Source organism: Cheilinus undulatus, linkage group 20 (assembly GCF_018320785.1).
Source record: "Cheilinus undulatus linkage group 20, ASM1832078v1, whole genome shotgun sequence".
Classification (NCBI taxonomy): Eukaryota; Metazoa; Chordata; class Actinopteri; order Labriformes; family Labridae; genus Cheilinus; species Cheilinus undulatus.
This window is the reverse complement of record NC_054884.1, coordinates 35,679,301-35,696,916: the sequence shown is the minus strand read 5'-3', so window position 1 is coordinate 35,696,916 and position 17,616 is coordinate 35,679,301. Positions and strand designations below refer to the sequence as shown.

General features: G+C 39.8%; 1 protein-coding gene across 1 annotated transcript; it reads left to right on the top strand.

Annotated features, from left to right (window-relative positions):
- The first annotated feature begins 236 nt into the window (after positions 1-236).
- On the top strand, positions 237-12,548 carry kctd2 (potassium channel tetramerization domain containing 2). Its single transcript, XM_041816313.1, has 6 exons — positions 237-902; positions 3,175-3,283; positions 3,376-3,467; positions 3,611-3,706; positions 3,991-4,116; positions 6,535-12,548. Exons 1-6 carry the CDS (start codon positions 531-533, stop codon positions 6,562-6,564), a joined length of 825 nt encoding a protein of 274 aa, XP_041672247.1. The 5' UTR covers positions 237-530; the 3' UTR covers positions 6,565-12,548.
- Positions 12,549-17,616: the final 5,068 nt, after the last annotated feature.

Here is a 17,616-nt window from a genome sequence, read left to right as displayed (position 1 = left end):
AAAAACGGGAATTTATTTATTTTTGAATTTTCTGTTTTATCTCGTAAAAACTGGAAATTCAAAAATAAATAAATTCCTGTTTTTACGAGAAAGTTATGTACGAACAGGAGGGGTTTTTTTTATTTTCAAGTGAATGCAATACGCCACCGTATAATTCCGATATAAAAGTCATTGCCTCTGCTTTTGTTTTGAAAGGCTCAGCGGAAGTAAACAGTAATCACGTTACAACCCGGAAGTATTGTTTTTCTCTGATTAACGTTTGAATAGACAAGAATGAGCTATTTATCTTTTGAAGAAACGATTAAACGCGATGCTGCTAACGTCGTTCGGTCTTTAACGATCTTATTTGTGTCCTAATGTTTGTGGATTGAAGCGGAGACGGTCGAGTTTGAGCAGCAACGCCCTGATGAGAGCCACCCTGACGGAGAAAAATATCCTCGCTGTGTTTACAAACCGACTCCGAGAAATTGTTTCCCCGCAGTGTGTCGTTAGCTAATCGCTCTCTGTGTATTTCAGACGAATAAGAAAACATGGCTGAACTGCATGTAGTGGAACCGAGTGGCACTGGCACCATAGAGCAGCCCGAGCACCGCGACGTCCGCGGCTCTATGCGCCTGGCTTCGCCCACTCTCATGGTTCCTCCGCGGGGCAGTCAGCTCAGTCCCGGCGGGGTGTCGAGCGGTAGCGGCGGCGGCGGTGGTAGTGGACGGTCCGTGTTCGGGTTCACGGTAAAGAGCAACCCGAGCTCCCCGTCCGAACCGGCGGATAAGCCGGGCTCACGCTGGGTTCGACTGAACGTCGGTGGGACTTATTTCATCACGACCAAACAAACGCTGTGCAGAGACCCCAAATCCTTCCTGTTCAGACTGTGTCAGGAAGACCCCGACCTGGACTCTGATAAAGTGAGTACCCAAAGTCACAGAAATCATTACTATGGCACTTCTGTTACAAATCAAACTATTTCAATGCCTGTTTCTGTAGAATGACAACAAAATACAAGTCCCCAGCGTACTGAGTCAATTTTATATTCATTCATTAAAAACTGCAGGCAACTTCTCCCCCTGTTTTGGTGCTCAATAGCTGCCATTGTGTTTGTGTATTTTGGACAGCTTTCAGGGAGGACTGCACAAAATAATGGCCGTGATGTTGGTAGAAAATAAAAAATATCTGCCAAAATTTATAACTGATATAATATCTGTAAATATTGGCTTATGTCAGCTGTAAATACTGGCTACTCCACTTTAAAGTGTGGTTTAAGGAGTGAAATTGGCTCATTTGTTCATCCGTCCATCCTTTCACCATGGCGGGGCTGAGCAAGTCAGCCCGGACATCCCTCGCCCCAGCAACTTTTTCCAGCTCTCCATGAGGAATACTGAGGCGTTCCCAGGCTAAATGAGATATATAATCCCTCCAGCAAGTCCTGGGTCTACCCTGGGGTCTCTTCTGGATGCACCCGGAAGACCTCCACGGGGAGGCTGAACCCAGCCACCCTCCTGAGGAGGCTCATATTGACTGCTTGAACCCACAATGTAATTCTTTCAGTCACACCCAAATCTCGTGGCCAACGGTGAGGGTTGGAACCAAGGTTGACCGGTAAACTGTCTCGGCTCCCTCTTTACCACATCAGTCCGGTGCGGTGTCTGCAATACTGCTGATGCTGCTGCACCAATCCACCAAAACCAGTTCATTCTGCCCTCACTCTACCTTCATTCATCTTTAAAATTAGATTTAAGGACTTAAGTTATACGTGTGAACCACATTTAGGTATTGGTAACAGTAATGGCTAAAATTGATCAAAAGCAAAATCAGCAAAATCAAACCCTGTGCATCCCTACTTTCAGGTAATCGCCTGCAGTTTTATTGATGGATTCATTCCCTTCCTGGTTTATGTGCAGTTTTCTCCTATGTGCAATATTTTCTTAACCTATCACCAAACATGCAAGAAACAGTGTCTTTCAAATCTGTCTAATTCTATTGATTGTATAAGTAAAACGTCCTGGCTGCCAAATATTGGGAACTTCATTGTTTTTAACAATCAGAAATTGCCGGTAAATTCCTTCGCTGTTTTGTTGTTACTCAAACATTGTCATTGTGTCTGTGCAATCTAGACATGGGTCACATGTCAGTTTAAGCTGGATTCATCCCTCTCCTGTGCACATGTAGTAAAGATTGATTTAAGATTTTATTTTTGAAGAATTTCAGTTTAGTTTTGTCTCTCACTTTTTTGTGTGAAATGTTTTCTCAGGATTTCCATTTATTCTATGATTTCAAAGTAGGTTTAGGTAGATAGGTTTGGATTTTTCCCCCCTTAAAAATCAGACAATCATTCAGACACTGCATTTTGTTTTTACTTGGGTTGTCTTTGTGAAATATTAGAGTTGGTTTGATGATCCAAAACATTTAAGTGTGATAAATATGCAAAAACATCAGGAATCAGAAAGGGGCAAATACTTTTCACGGCACTGTAGATATTTGTTTAAAATTTTCCCTAGAATATTATATCTAATATTGTGTACATTAAAGATTAGAATGATTTCTTGCTTGTTTTTATTGAAAATATATATGATGAATAACCTAAAAATAATAACATGTTTAATCGCAATATTGGGGGAACAAAATCGCAATAAGATTATTTTTGCCAATCGTTCAGCCTTACTCAGTTTACGGAACAATTGCCAATGTTTTTGTCCAACTTAGACATTGGAAATAAAAATGCCTAATACTGCGTGTAAATACAATGGCACCAAACAGGTTCAAATATTGTTTAATTTTTTTCTTGATCAAATTAGAAGTTTTTTTTCTCTACTGGGAAGACGAACTCCCCTGTTGGACAAACTTTGATCTGTTTGCATGCTTAAACATGTGAGGAAATGTGGGCATATTAACAGTCTTACACCAAAAGAAGTCACAAAAAATTGATTTTACATTCCACACTGTATAATTCTGGTATTGCATCAAATTTTCTTATAGAAAAACACATCAAGATATTTTGTGTATCACAAGCCACCTTGAATAAATCAATATGCGATGTTCTGTGTTGCCAGGCCCATAATTTTGATTTTTGTCATATTGTTTTATTCTTTTCTATTGGTCTGGTCACTTTACACCAAGTATTTCAACAGAAGGACAAAGGAATCTTCCTCTAACATCTTAACGTTCAATTTTTCCTCACAGGATGAGACAGGAGCCTACCTGATCGACAGGGACCCCACATACTTCGGCCCCATCCTCAATTACCTCCGACATGGGAAACTGATCATGGACAAGAATCTGGCAGAGGAAGGTAAAATGTTTCCCAGTGTTGAATGTGAAGCACCAATTCCTGCACATATATATAATATATATATTAAGCTTCATGGGGTTTTTTTGTGTCAGGTGTTCTCGAGGAAGCTGAGTTTTACAACATCGCCTCCCTGGTGAGGCTGGTTAAAGAGAGGATACGGGACAACGAGAACCGGACTTCTCAGGTACAGAGGCTGACGCAGGAGCGGGTTAAAGGACAGAGTAAAACTGGAGGATAAATTTCTCTAGGACAAACAGAACCAAAAATAGCCTCTTTTTTAAGGTGTGTTTGAGCAGATTATTGATGTTGTTTTGTCTCTTCCCTCAGGGCCCTGTGAAGCACGTGTATCGAGTACTTCAGTGCCAAGAGGAGGAGCTCACACAGATGGTCTCCACCATGTCTGATGGTTGGAAGTTTGAGCAGGTGCAGAAATGACGCTTCTTTTCCCTTTGTTATATTTTAGTTCATGCTTCAGCTGTTTCAAAGCTACTTCTGCTTGGAAGAATGATAAAAACACCATTATTTCTTTAATGTGTTTTTTTGGAGGGATATAAGGACTGAATTATGTCAGTGTGGATATTCAGTGTTTTTGAGACTGTTGCAAATGATAAGAAATAACTTAAAAATGTGTTCCAAGTAGGTATTTCCTATTTTTTCCATGCATAACACCTAAAAATGTTTCTATTCCCCCTTCATCTTGTCTGTAGCTTATAAGCATCGGCTCTTCTTATAACTACGGAAACGAAGACCAGGCAGAGTTTCTATGTGTAGTTTCCAGGGAGCTCAACAACTCCACCAATGGCATCGTCATCGAGCCTACTGAGAAGGCCAAGGTGAGGAATCTGCTGAACACAAACCACTCCTTTTGAAAAGGCAAAGAAAAAAGAACCCAAAAAGCCAAAAGTATTATCTGTGAGCCCAACGCCTGATCTTCTAACTTTAATCTTGTACTTTTTTTAAAAACCACTAAAGTAGAGCACCAAATTTAGATTAATCCATTGCCTAAAAGAGTCACAAACAACTACAAACCCTAGCTGTTGGTTGATATTACCAAGGGATTTGTAAGCCTGAAAAGATGCAGGTTTTATGTACACACAGACACGCAGGCTCACAGTCAGTGCTTGTCCATACTTCACATTTACAGGGACAGTGCTGAAATGAAGCTTCATCGTTATTATGCCTTATTATTATTATTATTATGCAGGAATGTTTGTATTTATACTGCCTCTCTGTGATATCTGGTATCCCCTCTCTGTTCACACTGTGTTTTGACTTTGCAAAGTGAAAGAGACGGCACAGCAGGAGCTCCACATGAAGCTGAATGAAGTAGCATTTTACACCTGGGATGGCAGTGTGCACATGCGCGACTGTCCCATCTGAAGCGCATCATGCTTCTACTTGGGATTCAAACCAAAACACAAATTTTCCCATTTTTATAACAAAAGTTCATCAAATATCGCCATCTTCAGTCGGACAACTGAACACTGTGCAAGCAGAGATTGTGTGCCTGCATGTAAAAAACATTCAGGCTACATGAGGCCGTTCTTAAATGAGTGTTTTCTCGCTACAAGTAGCACTTTGTCCTGGTTCTTATTCATGCATGGCCTGTTGATGGCACAGATGGGCCATTCGTTTATACTTTTAAGTTCCAGGTGTGCAGTGTGTTGACAAGAGTTGACAATCTAGACTCAATTTAACTTTGAATTTTTTTAGACATACCTTTAAGTAACACCATCATAAGAAACAGGTTTATTTGTAAATATTCATCCATCTTTTACACCGCTTATCCACACCAAGCTGGAGCCTATCCCGTCTGTCATGGGGCGAGAGGCAGGGTACAACCAGGAACGCTCACACTCACACCTACGGCCAGTCTACACCATGTTCCAAATTACTATGCTAATTGGATTTTAGTGTCACAGACATTCAGATTATTATCATGATTATTAGTTTGCCAGGTGAGCCCAATTAAAGGAAAACTACTTAGAAGGACGTTCCACATTATGAAGCAGACCACAGGTTTTATGGCAATATGGGAAAGAAAATGAATCTCTTTGCTGTCGAAAAGTGTCAAATAGTGAAATGTCTTGGACAAGATATGAAAATATTGGATATTTCTTGTACTATGAAGAAATCTGTGGCTGATTCAGAGCACAGATGGGTTAGTGCAGATAAAGGCAGCTGCTAAAATGCCATTACAGGTATTTGAAGCTGCTGGTGCCTCTGGAGCCCCACGTGGTGCATAAACCTACTATTCAGCCACCCCTAACCAATGCTCACAAGTAGAAACAGTTGCAGTGGGCCCAGAAATACATGAAGACTCATTTTCAAACAGTCTTGTTTACTGGTGAGTGCCGTGCAACCCTGGATGGTCCAGATGGAGGAGTAGTGGATGGTTGGTGGATGGCCACCATGTCCCAACAAGGCTGTGATGTCAGCAAGGAGGGGGCGGAGTCATTTTTTGGGCTGGAATCATGGGGAGAAAGCTGGTAGGCCCCTTTAGGGTCCCTGAAGGTGTGAAAATGATCTCAGCAAAGTATATAGAGTTTCTGACTGACCACTTTCTTCCATGGTACAAAAGGAAGAATCGTGCCTTCTGTAGCGAAATTATCTTCATGCATGACAATGCACCATCTCATGCTGCAAAGAATCCCTCTGTGTCATTCGCTGCTATGGGCATAAAAGGAGAGAAACTAATGGTGTGGCCCCCATCATCCCCTGACCCTAACTCTATTGAGAACCTTTGGAGCATCCTCAAGCTAAAGATCTATGAGGGTGGGAGGCAGTTCACATCAAAACAGCCACTCCAACTGCTACATAGCTCATATGACTCAACTTCAAAAACACTGAATACAGAATACAGAGGGGCAATCACCTCATCACCCCAGGAAGCCTCCACAATGTTAATAGTGAAGGTAAATTGTCACAAAGCCGTAGTTATCACGGTTTTAAACAGTACTGTGAATTGGGCTTCAGACATCCACTGCTCCTCTCTGCTAGCTTTGCTGATTCTGATTTAACACGTTTGTTACTCCCTCCAAAGACGGCACAGAGGGATCACCCTGTCCCCCTATTACACCTCTGCAATGATCATATTAAAGGAGGACTATCACAGGAGCTTAAATATCGTGGTGCTTTTAAGAGGAGTAATACATGAAACAAAGAGGATTTCCAAAACATTTTCAGCTTAATGCTGGCAGCTAAAGGACTTTTGTGTTTTAAAGTGACATATTTTTCTTCTGTCTTCACAGATCCTTCAAGAGCGAGGCTCTCGGATGTGAAGAGATCCCGTTTCTGAGTTAAACACACTTAACAACAATAACAAGACAAATCCTTCAGTTTTTATCAACCAGCATCCTCATCATCATCATGGACAACATCATCAACCTCCTTCCCTCCTCTGGTGTGCCTTTCCACAGCGGGAGCTCCCTGATGTCCCTTCCTCCTCCCTCTCCTCCTCCAGAGCTGCGACTCGACCCTGACTTGTCTCCTTGTTTGTTCTACTCCATCGCAGGCTGTGGGACGCTTCAGGGGATTTTAAAAAGGAATCAAATGAGAAGGTTTTTTTTCACAGCAGCTTTTTGATGGTCAGTGTCGATACGGTGCAGGATATGGTGCTGATTGTAGCCCCTTCTTATTATCAGTGGGCGGATGTCCGGCTCAAAGCTACTAAGGATCATCTTCATGGCTCCCATCATCGCTTTTAACCCACAGGATACTTCCTCTTGGCTCTGTCGACTCAGCAGAAATCTCCTCAGGACTCTCACAGGACATAAAGGAATGAACACAACTCCTCTGACAGAGCATCTTTCTTTACGGGGGGAGCCTCGCCGCCTCCCTCCCTGCACTCCCAGAACCCTCGGCTGACGTCTGAGGTAAAAAAGTGTTGCTACAAACCGAGCCAGGAGCAGATTCAGATCGCTGCATTTGAGCCAGTCTGGCGCAGCATCTCCTCATCTTTCTGAGTATTTAAAAACAAACATGGACTTGTTTCCACACTTTTTCTGTTTCCTGATTTCCGGTCTCGGCTCAACCTCTCTCCTGCCAGGGAGAAAAATTCTGGATATTTCCGTGCTAAAGAAAACAGAAGACTCAAAAAGACTTCATCTGTGTACAATTTGTCAAGGCATGTGAGGAATCTATATAAATCTATATAGGCTACATGATGAAATTATATGAAAAATCGAATGCAAATGGTGTAATTATTGATTTCTGTATCATAGTTGTCATATATTTACATATTCTGGTGGGTGAGTCTATTTAAAGGACAGAGAAAATATCATATTTTTCAGTTTATGGAAGGTTTCCTGCCCGGTATCATGGATGTGAGTTTGTGTTTGCAGTGCCTCTCTGCTTTCTGTCCATGACTGAATTATCACAGCTGCACGTTTTCTGTAGTGTTACTCAAAGAAAACCCAGAGATCATCTATATGTTTTCTCTTAAATATCCTTCTTTGATCTCTTGCATATCTTAAAATTGTAATATGGGATAAGGAAATTATTTATTATTGCCGTTTGTCCTGATAAGCAGGCATGGTGGAGATTAGACTGTGGCCAGTTTGGATGCTGCCTCAAAAAACCTACCCCCCCCCCTTCTCTTTCTCTTTCACGCTACTCTCACATCACTTTGCAGCTGCCTCTGTTGCCACTCCTCACTTTAACACCTAAATAACTGTGTTTTCTTTCATTGTGCAGCACTTGTAGCAACTTTGGCAAAGCTGAATTTTACCCACCATGCTTTTAACTGCAGGACACGTGAGATTACATTGTCACCGACGTTTTCAGAGCCTGCCAGTGAGACGTGTCTTCAGCTTTGTGAGCTTCAGAGTGAAGCTTTTATTTCAGATGTTCAGTTGCTTTCTTGTGTTGATTGAATCCATCTTGGCTGAATTATACACGTAGTATTTGGAGGCAGTAGGTTGCTTTTTTGATAAGTGCTGTTTGAAGACTTTTAAAAACACTGGAACAACATGGAAGGACGTATTTATTGGCCTTGATCCTAGCTTGTGTTTGCAGAAAACCTGTTGAGTTTATCATAAAAAATTACTGACTCTCAGCCTGAATATGATCAAACATATTCATAGGTAACATAGACAAGGATTCCATCAATTTTGGGAGTGTAAAAATGATCTGGCCTCCCCTTATAATGTACATTTACCAAAAGTAAGGGCAGCCATCCATCGGTACTGATCAGTAAGAATGCACAATGTTATTGGCATGGTATTCGTATGGGCAGATCTTAGCTCAAAGAGGTTTATTATTATCAGCAGACACAAAAAATCTCTGCTGATTTACAAGCAGCATACCCACTGTGAAAATCAGCCTATGCTTGCTGTAATATCAATCTGTATTTGCTGTAATATCAGTCTGTATTGGCATAGATTGGTTGTAAATGTCTGCCTGTATTGGCTGGAAATAATAGCCTTAATTGACCTCTGTATGCCGGGAATCATGGCCTTTTTTGGCTTATGTTGGCTCAAAATATTGTCCTGGTTTTGCCTGTTAGTGTGTTATATCAGCCAGTATTGGCCCATATTTACTGTAGATATAAGCCTTTATTGGACTATAGCCCTGGTAAATGTCAGCCTGTATAGGCCTGTATTCGCTGTTATTCTTGGACAGTATTAGCTATAAATATCAGCCTATATGGGCCTAAGTCCGTTGGAAATTTTAGATTGGGTTCGTCTATATTAGCCGGAAATATAAGCCTGTATTGGCAGATATATAAGCCTATATTGACTGAAAAAATTGGCCTATATTGGCCCAAGTTGGCTGAATATATTGAATTGTATTTGCTGGAAATATAAGCCCATATTAGCCTTTATTGGCTGTAAATGTATGCCTATATTGGCTTATATGAGTTGAAATGATCAACCTGTATCACCCTGTATTGGCTGGAATTCATGGCCTATTCTGGCCTTAGTTGGCTGGAAATATTGTCCTGGTTTTACCTGTACTTGTGTGAGATATCAGCCTATATTGACCCTTTATTGGCATACAGTCCTTGTAAATGTCAGCCTGTATATTCCTATATTGGCCAGTATTGGCTATAAATATCCACCTAAGTTTGTTGGATATTTTGGATTGGGTTTGTCTATATTAGCTGGAAATATAAGCCCATATTAGTCTTTATTGGTTGTAAATGTCTGCCTGTATTGGCCTATTTTGCCCTTAGTTGGCTGGAAATATTGTCCTGGTTTTTGCCTGTACTGGCGTGGGATATCAGCTAATATTGATCTAAAGTGACTGTAGATTTGAGCCTTTATTGGCCAATATTCATTGTAAATATTAGCCTGTATGTTCTGAAAATGTCAGCCTTTATAGGTCTATACTTGCTTTTAATGATGGCCATATATTGCCTTTAATTATTGGGCTATATAGGCTGGAAATCTCAGTCTGTATGGGCCTGTATTAGCTGTTATAATGGCCAGTATTGCCTGTAAATATCAGCAGGTATTGGATTAAGTTTGCTGGAAATATTGGACCGAGCTAACCTCTACTGGCTGGAAATATAGGCCGATATTGGCCTGTGTTGGCTGTAATTATCAGTCTGTATTGGCTTTTATTGACTATAAATATGAACAATTTTGAACATTTTTTCTTTGTTCCTATTTAAACATTTAAGTGTATTTTAAGGACTGAAGTTTTAGATTTATATTGGTATCAGTATGGGTATTGGCTAGAATGAATGCCTAAATATTGACAAAAACCCAATATTGTGCAATCCTAAGGATATTTTTTATGTTTTGACATGGAAGATATTTTAGCTGATATTGACAGTTTGCAAACAGACCAGGAAAGCAGCAACAGCAAAATTGCACATTTTTATATGCAACCAAAAAAAGTCTTATTTTGACTCTGATTTACATCAGTTTAGTGTCTGAAAATAGTCTTAAAAGGCTGTTTTTTAGTTTGTAAACTCAAATTTCTCAGCAGTCAAACTGCACTGACATTCAAAATGAATCGAAATTTAACAGAGAAATCTGCAAACATGTTGCTGTTGAGACTCTGAAGTCAGTGATTTTTTTTTTTTTTTTTTTTTTTGCCATTCCTGACTGGACCGTTTGATTAACTGTCTATTCTCTTTTAAAGCGTAAACAGGAGGTTGAAATGTTGTTCCTGGTGTTGATGCAGCCTTGTCACATGAGCATCATACTGTAAAGTTAGAGCCGTATTCTAACCTGTGGGATGGAGATGTGATTCTTTCATTATGCCCATCTTTCAGACTGACCTTGCATTATTACCACTGCCCCTCAGAGTTAACGTGGTTGACGTACATATAATGGCTTTTATCACTTTGATGCACCATCCTTTGTATAAAGTTAATTTATATCAGCATGAACAAAAAGAATGCCAGAAAAACTGTACCTTTGCTGTCGTCATGCTCTCTGACCGTGTTCAGTCAGAGCTCAAACTTTGATGTGACTTCTTCTTCTTCTTCTTCGTTTTTGGTTGTTTTTCCTCTCGACTGTGTGTCGTGCAGTTATACTCTGCTAATCTGAGTCGTGAGCAGACTGTGTGCTGCTAAAAACGCCCAAACGTCTCATTGAGGAGCACTTTTCTTCTCCTTTTGTTGTTCTCTGGGCCTTTGCAAAGCACCTTGGGTGTCGTTTCCCTTCGTCTGTGTCCAGTGTTGTGCCTTTGACCTGTGTTGTGCACAGTTGTTCTCCCCTCTTATCATAAAGGTGCCTCTCTTACCTTAAAAAAGCCCAGAGGCACCTACCTGAGGTATGATGTGTAACACGGTTGTTAGCTTGATTTATGTTGTTCGTGTTTCAGTGAGAGGCAAGCCAACAAATCCATCGTCCACTGCTTTATTTGAACTTTATTACACACACTAAAAACTGAAGCTCTGCTACTTTTGTGCCATTGCTTTTGAGCTAAATCAACCCTTAATCACATGATTGAAAACTGTGTCTGAATCTGCTGTGAACATTGTTGATGATGGTTGTTTTTGTGTTTACTATCAAATGGGAGGAAAGCAGGAAGACCAGTCAAAGCAGGTTTCTCTCCTCTGCTTTTATCTTAGTAAAACTCCAGCAGTGCACTTCTTAACAGAAATCAATCTGACGTCAAACTTGCCATCATTTGGCCTCTTGTTTATTTCTTGAGTTGCATGCTGAAGCAATCCCTGATGATTGAAGTTTTAGATGTGTGTTTTTGACTTTGAAGCACTTATTCCTGTCACCTTTGTGAACCCAGTTTTATCTTAACCTTGATCGTTCAGTGTTCAGGTTGGTGGTTCCCAATCTGAGGGCGAGACAAGACCCAGGAAGAGTTCTCAAGATAGTAAGCAAGACAGATAACCAAAATATTTTATGCTCTTAATATTACTTTTTGTGATTTAGTCTTCCATCTAAAATGTCTTTATATTAACTTCTATTGGTACCTTTCCATGCGTGGTAACGGCTTGACTCGTCTCAACTTTTTTGTGACTTTCCAAAAGGAATCATACCTGCTACGTGGTACTTTATATGTTTGCACCTCTACAATGGTTCCAAGAGAGCTTAAACGATACTTACGTGACGTCAGGTCACTGCTGACAATGGACTGATTTAGAAAACTTAAGAGGGAAATAATGCAATATTTTTATTTTAATGTTTTATTTTATGCTTTTATTGATAGAGAGGACTGTAGTTGGTACGATAAAAGTATACTTAACAGTCTTATCTTGATCAAAGCATAGATTTTCCGCTCAAGCTTCCTTGAGGGTGCAATTTCCCTCTCCGAGAATCTGCACTGAAGATCTGTTTCTTCTGTGTGTTTTTGGCCAGTCATGACTTATCATACTAGTATCAAACTCAGTAATAAACATCATGAGGGGTCCAGGAATATGGAGTTAAATATTTCAATCACCCCCTTGTGGTTGGCTGCAGTATAGCTGACAGGGGCTGATTTTACAAGGATAAAAGGTCAGATAAAGGACATAATATTTCTACAAGAATATGTCAATCATGCCAAAATATTGATTTCATTGTAGGTAATTTCAATGTCTGGCCCCCACAGTGCCTATTAAGAAAAACCTGGCCCTTGTGCAAATGGAGTTGCCTCTCTGATGCAGGGGTTCTCAACCTTTTCAGCCCCCAAAATAAAGGTGCCAGAGACCGGGGGCCCCCACTGTGCCTGAAGGTGGCAGAACACAGCTATGCACATTCAAGAATAGTCATGTCACCCATTAGGGGGAAAATGGGAGAGCTCTCTGGAGGCCAGCAAAATCATTGTCCATTTTAAAGTTAAGCAGTGGTATTTTATATTTAACCTGAATCATAACCGCTCTTTTCAGAGAAAAAAATATTGTTGTAAATCATTTGTGTAGTAAGTAGCCATCTTAAAAATGTAAGTCCTTTTGTAAAAAACAGAATTAAAATGCATTAAAAACAGCTAAAATGGGTAAATAATGGTGGAAAATGTGGTGAAAATGGATTTTAAGAGTAGCAGAAATGGGTAAGAAGTGCCAAAAATGAGATAAAAGTGGCAAAAAATAACCCCCCAAAAAAAAGGGTTGGAGTGGTTAAAGGAGAATAAAAGTGGTTAAAATTGCATTAAAGTGGCAAAAATAGGTGGAAATTTGGTGAAATGGGATGAAAACGGGCAGAAATGTGTTTAACTGGCAAAAATGGGCATATCAAATTGTGAAATGTGGCGTAAAAGTTGGTAAAAAGGGGTTGATACTGGCAATAATGTGTCAACAGGGCCAACAATGGGCAGAATGGCAAGATTTTTAAGGCATCTGGAGACGCCCTCTCAGTGTCTTGCGACCCCAACGTTGAGAACCACTGCTCTAATGGATATATTTCACATTCATCTGGGAAACCTCCCATACAACGTGTATGGGAAGGGCAGGACTTTCCAAAAAATCTTGGAAGCTGATTGGACAAACTCTGTCCATCACATTTACAGCGGGCCAATCAGAGCGACGACAAAATGAGATAGTAGACGTGCAGCTCCAATAATAACCTAAGCTCAACAGACAGGTACTGCTGTAGCTTACAAACGGTGGAGTTTGTTGGTGGACAAAACTCGTGACGAAGCCAGTAACAAAAATGAAGAAATGTGGTCCAGTTATCTCTGTTTTCAGACCTGACAGAGTTATTCAGACTGGAGCGTTACAAGATGGATCTGCCTGTTGACAGACATGGAATCTGGACGGTCCATCTGCTTTGCAACATTAAAACTTGTCTCCTTGTTCTGACATTAAACCAAAGACTAGAGAATCAGGTATGCCACCATTCCCCCATTAGTTATCCTAAAGTTTGTCAAGAATGTCAAACAGAGGGATGAAACATCCACGAGTTTTCTGTGTTCAATTACCAAGGCAGGGTCCTAAAATTGGTGTAGGCGTGGAGGGCAGTTGAAATAGAAAGAGTAGGTAACCGTTGCCACCATTGCATTATTTTACTCTATATTTAAAATCATGATTGATTCAATTTTATGTAAAATTCTGAAAAAGGTCAATGCTGGCTAGATAATTAGCACTGGTGAGCCACACCTGGTCCACGGCAAGTTTGGCTGCAGACTTTTAATTTGCAGATAGCTTTTAAAAAGGTATTAAAATACACGGGTTACAACTGAGACTCTAACAAGGCGTTCTTTCAGAGTTGGGAACCACTGACCTACATGAACTTTGCAGTGTGATTATATTAACATTTAAATCAAGCACCCGTTTTCTAAAACAAACTATTGATGAGTTTGTTCCTTCACATGCACTAGCTAAGTCTACAAATGATGTGCAATTTTAACAAATCTGCAAAAAATATCTATCTGTCGTTTGGGCACGTGAACTCATGAGAGCATGCTTTGTTGTAGAGATTATGATGTTGTGTACTGGATTTTGTCTGACCTCTGTGTTAGTGCAAAGTGTATGTGCTGCATGGTGGGCGGAGCAGAGGGACGGCATGGCTCCGCGTAGGTGTAGATTTAATGTGTGGAACAGGTCGACATTTTCTCTACTCACCTTCTGTTTCTTTGTTTTTGTCATTTAACAGAAGATAAAGAAGAGCTAGCTTTTAACGCTAATTAACCAACCAATCAGACTGCCTCCCCGCCCCTCTAACCGCGGTTCCAACAGCAGGAAAAACTCACAAAAGAATGATTTTTTTAACACATGGATCATTTTGCCAGTTACTCTGTAAACACCTGCATGCGTTTGTGGACATGCACACTTGTACACTCATTTAGACGTATTGAAAATGTCACCTATTAACAGTTATTTTGTGTTCATTTATCAACAGTATTGATGTCAAATGTGAATATTGTCAATGGAGACTGTGGAGAAATGTTCGGAAGCTGACAAAAACATTTTGTCTGATTGTTTGTTTCACTTTTATTTATTTTATATTTTTTGAATTTTGTCTACCGAATGTTGTTTCTTTACATGTAACAATTTTAACAAAACCCTGTCTGGTTTTTAATCATAAAATGTGTCTGTGTTTTAAAGTGGGCTCAGACTTTTTATTTCTGTGCAAGGCCACCCATAAGGGGGGAAAAAGGGGGTCTCAGCAAAATCATGTTCCATTATAAAGTTAGGCTGTGTATTTATTTTACATGAATAATGACCCCTCTCATCAAAGCAACAGAACTAATATTGGTTATTTATTCTGTTGTACAATATAGCCTTTTTCAAAATGACCTTTTTATCAGTGATGTAAATGTGGGTGGGCACATTAAACTACATAATTAGGAAAGTAATGTCAGACTTCATAGCTAAGCCATAATGAGCAAAAATATCAGGATGCATAAAGGTGAAGAAACAGATGACTTTTTTGGAAGTAATAGAATAATTCAAAAAAGTGGCAAAGAAATGGTTAAATAGTCAAAACATGGCATAAATGGGTTAAAGTAGCAAAAAATGGCAAAAGTTGCAAAAGGTTGTTTCAGGAATGGCCAGAAAGTGGCAATAAATGTGTTAAAAGTGGCAAAAAAAATGGGAAACAAGCTGCAAAAGGTGGCATAGATCTTGAAAAATTGGGTATTAGATTTGAAATTGGCAAATGAAAACAGCAAAAATGGACAAATATGGGCAAAATTGTGCAAGAAATGACAAAAGGTGGCTAAAATAGGCACCAAGCTGCAAGAAATGGGCAAAAAGTGGCAAAAAAGGGAGCCAACATATGGTAAGGTGTCGGAAACAAGTGGAAAAACATAGGCACAAGTGGCAATAACAGGCAAGAAATGGCAAGAGCCGGCTAAAATAGGCAAAAAGATGTTTCAAAAATGGGCCAAAAGTGGCAAAAAAAGGGGGCAAAATATGGTAAAGTGGTAAAAATGTGTTATTGGTGGCAAATATGTGGGTTTTACTTGGCGAAAATTGGTGAAAAGCAGCAAAAACTGAAAAATATTGGGAAAAAATGGGTAATAAATGACTATTTATTTATTTGCGACATGGGACAATGCACATTAATGGACATAAACGTGTAAATGTGCTAGATTGTAGCCATTGGCTAATTTCCATCTGTAGTCCCCCAGCAGGATGATGGTATATACAAGAAAAAAGTACATTAAAAATCTACATAAGAGTCAGACGACACCAAAACAAGACAACATAGATGATACAATAAAATACAAAGACCCAAATAAAACAGTACTTCGCTTAGGACAGACCAGAGATAAATTGAACATTCCAGTTAAAGTGCATAAGGCATACAATTAAGTGCTGTAGTGCTACAGTGCAAGTGTGACTATGGGTGGTTAAATGGGTAAAAAAGTGGCAACAAAGGGGCAAAAAAATGGTAGTGTCAAAAAGAAGACAAAAAAATAGGCGTAAGTGCCATAAATGGGTAAAAACTGTCCAAAGGTGGCAGCAATTGGGCAAAAAGCAGCAAGGAGTTGCAAAGTGGGCAAAAAATATCAAATGGTGGCTAAAATGGGCAAAAAGAAGTCGCAGAAATGGGCAAAAAATTGCAAATACAGGCAAACAGTGACAAAAAAGGGCAAAAGTGGTAGGAAAATGTGTAAAAAAAATGGCTGAAATGTGACAATAATGGATGGAAAAGTTATTAAACGAGTTACAGGCATTGTCGTCATCTGCTAATCACAACTGGGGAGGACCCATTCTCAGGATTTTTCAGGGGCCCGGCCAACTCACTACGTTTTTCCCATAACATGTAAATTTGAGTTATTTTCCAAAGATCTGACATATGTATCTCATTATCTCAGAGTAAAGAGTACTTGTTTTTTCCTTTTACAGAGAAAACGTCTGAAAAAATTGTTGGACACCATAAAACGTGTCTAAATCAGAGCAAAATCTCTCATTTAGTAACTGAAGCAGTCATTTGAAGCCAGTTTGCCACTTTTATAAGCATTTGAAATCTCTATGACCACTGCAGGAAGGCCTGTCTGATGTTCCATCCACATATATAATAAAACAAGCAGGAAATATCTGCATCTATCTGGCCAGCAGTAATGATATGCCGTCTGCAGAAGAGCTGGTTTTAAATGAACTATGGGAAACAAAGTCAGTGGTTGGTTTTATTATAATGAATCATTTCAGGACAATAAAGGGACACATACATGTTGGTAGATGAGGCATTTAGATACAGGTGTGCTCACAGCAATGAAAAGAAGAGGGAGTTGTAACAATTACTGATTATTACCACATAAAACCCAGTTTAACAGCAGGCGCAGTCAGAGGCACATTTGGTTTTTAAGCAGTGACAAAAGCCCAGTTATTGCAGGGACCTGTACTTCATTGATCCAGATGAGACATTAATCCACTGGAGGTCAGCAGAAACTACTGTACATTATCTTGTTTCAAGTCACTCTCAGAATAAATTTGGGAGAATTTAGTGTATCAAATGCATTCAGAATCTAACTCAGCTAAATTACGGTTTGCCTCAGCAGACTGAAAACGTTTGCAGTTGAGCTGCAAAATATGGCTTACATGATTACCACAGGAAGATTAACATTCAGATTATGATTATTAATCACAATAATTAATAATAAAATTACTTTTTTGTTCAGGGTTTATAAAGATATTCACAGGCACATATATTTGGATGTAGTTCTCTGGCTTGCTAGAAGAATACCTTGTGATTGTTGTGATAATTAGCTATGAGTAGTTTTATTTGAACGAGTTAAAAGGCCTCATATCTGCCTTATTTGCCTGGGGCCACAGATTTACTTTAGCCACCTCTGAAAACACGTCAACACTTGCAGTATAGACTGCATATCCATAGCTTGCCTTTACAATGATGTCCTTTCATACAGACCCCATTGTACCACACTTTCTGTACATTGTGTCCTCCATTATGGCTCCTCATGCATGACTTGGGTCCTTTTCAGAACCTCTCTTCCGCCTCTGTGTGGTGCCGCTGGGCTGTTGCTTCGCTAGCAGG